The 2127-nt window shown below is 39.1% G+C and overlaps 1 protein-coding gene across 2 annotated transcripts in view; it reads left to right on the top strand.

The window, feature by feature from the left end:
• Nucleotides 1-255: 255 nt before the first annotated feature.
• LOC106524017 (CAAX prenyl protease 2) overlaps nucleotides 256-2127 on the top strand; it is a 3856-nt gene continuing 1984 nt past the window's right edge. The window contains exons 1-3 of one of the 2 annotated variants that reach the window (XM_014017643.1): nucleotides 256-829; nucleotides 1289-1632; nucleotides 1800-1871. In XM_014017643.1, the coding sequence (XP_013873097.1) occupies nucleotides 1563-1632; nucleotides 1800-1871 (142 nt within the window). In that variant the 5' untranslated portion in view covers nucleotides 256-829; nucleotides 1289-1562. Of the gene's footprint in view, nucleotides 830-1187; nucleotides 1633-1799; nucleotides 1872-2127 lie in introns of those variants that run through there. The other variant, XM_014017644.1, reaches the window with a different exon arrangement.

The raw sequence follows: 2127 nt of genomic DNA, 5'->3' as shown, positions 1-2127 counted from the left end.
GTTAAAGACATTTAACCATGAAATGTTCGGTTTGTGATGTTTATATGATATACACCCAGCCCCTCGGCCACTTTGGTAGTTTATAAAATTTATGTGAAGAAAAAAATAAAATAAAAAACTTGTTGGACTGATTTGGCATGAGACGTTGCAGCTGATAGGAGTCATAAAACAGAACAGGGGGACGTTAGATGCCCTGATGCCCCTCTAGATAAATGTGTTAAATGAGTGAAGGAAAATATGAGCACCAAGCAGCAACCCTATGTTCTCCCCTGAGAACCAGACCAAAAACATAGGAGCTTCAGATTATTATTTTTTTGGTTGTTTAGCGCCGATGAAACTCTATCCATTAGGCCCACCAATCAGTGCCCCCACCCCACCTGGACCCCCAATTTATCTGAAAAAGTGGGTGTCTGCACATACAAAAAAGGTTATAGCTCAAAAACTATTAAACATAGGAGCTTCAGATTTTCTTTGGTTGTTCACCTCTGATGAGGGGCTATCCATCAGGTCAACCAATTYTCCACACACCCCCAAAAAAATGACCCCCCGCCAAACCACTATAATTTTGGGTTGCACCTAGTATCATGACATTTATTAGGAATAAAGACTTCTGAGTTCTGGTGCATTTGTGAGTGCGGGGGTCATTATGTTACCACTGTGCAGTATCCAGTTAAATTTTTGCTGAATTCTCAATTGAAATGAACATAATAAAAGTTATTTGTTTATTAAAGTTCAACATGTGCAGGTTGGCGTGTCTCTGTGGGAGCTGATGGGAGTTCGTGTGGAAGGTTTCCTTCCTGCAGCCATTCTTCCATTACTGCTAACCATGGTGAGATGAATTATCCCGCAGCGTAAATACTGAAGAAAATATAGCATTTTGGCATCTACAGCATTCATTATCAAATCTTTTTATTCCCACATTGCTTTTAGTAATTCTATTTTTTAATTTCACATTAAGKCTTAATTGTTAGAAATCAAATGTTAGAAGCAAATAAAGCAGTATATTAGTTATWCTGGTATTTGCATGTGAATTTTCTAAAATGAAGACAATTCCTGYCAACAAGTCTCTCTGCAGCATCAAAATACAACTGAATCTCCTGAGAGCTGTATTTATAACATCTTATTTTACAGCTTCCATAAACGTTCTGCAGAGACATCCCTCAGGTGTATTTAAACAGGTTGAAATGTGGGCTCTTTGTAGTTTCCAGATCATCATCTTTAGGCTTTTTTTATCACTCTTTAGTGCGTTTAGACGTCATAAACATTTTATTTTTATTCTACCCATCAGGTTTTGTATCTGGGCCCTCTGGTTCGGTCTGCAGTGGAAAACCCTGATGGTTTCAGCGGAGAACTGCAGTCTGCTCTGGGTGTGTCTGACTGTTGAAGATTTAAACTGGAAAAAAGAGATTTTTTTATGTGTGTGCTTCTCTTTGCATTGAGGGTCACCATCATGAAGTCCAGGATTTATTTTTCCAGATGTTCAGTCTTGGAGGAGTTGTGTGAAAGACGCAGAGTGGCTCAGGAACCAGGTGGTGGCGCCGTGTTAGGTGTTCAGGGGGGCCATGCTGCCTGTGCTGCTGCCCTGCACTGGACCAGCTGGGATTTTTACTGCTCCGCCTTTCTTTGGTGTCGGTATGACAAGACTCCACAGGACCCCCCAGACTGGAAACAGATTAAAAAAAAAACAGTTAACTTACTGAACTTTTCAATTTGTTTTGCCTGCAGTTGTTTGGAATCACTTATTTTTGTTTCATTCAAAACTTTCACTGTATTTCCARCACAGTTGTGTTTCTTTCCAGCTCATTTTCATCATATTATAGAAGAGTGGCATCTCAGGAAAGAAAACATTAATGTTATCTTCTCGGAAGCAGGTGAGTTTTTAACTGTGTGGACATTTTTTTCCCTTTAAATCATGCAAACCACTAACGCTAATGCTAACTTTACAAAAAAAAACTATAATTCAGCCGTTTTTAAACATACACATTTAAAAAGGTAAAAGTGCAGTATTAGAGAACAATGTTTAATTAAATCTAAATGCAAAACAAAATCTAAGATCTCCTTTGGGGTGATCAATCAAATGCCACTTGCCACCCCAGCCACCCCTCTGGCTCCACCCCTGTTATTATT

Source organism: Austrofundulus limnaeus, unplaced genomic scaffold (assembly GCF_001266775.1).
Source record: "Austrofundulus limnaeus strain Quisiro unplaced genomic scaffold, Austrofundulus_limnaeus-1.0 Scaffold174, whole genome shotgun sequence".
Lineage (NCBI taxonomy): Eukaryota > Metazoa > Chordata > Actinopteri > Cyprinodontiformes > Rivulidae > Austrofundulus > Austrofundulus limnaeus.
This window is presented reverse-complemented; position numbering and strand designations above follow the sequence as displayed.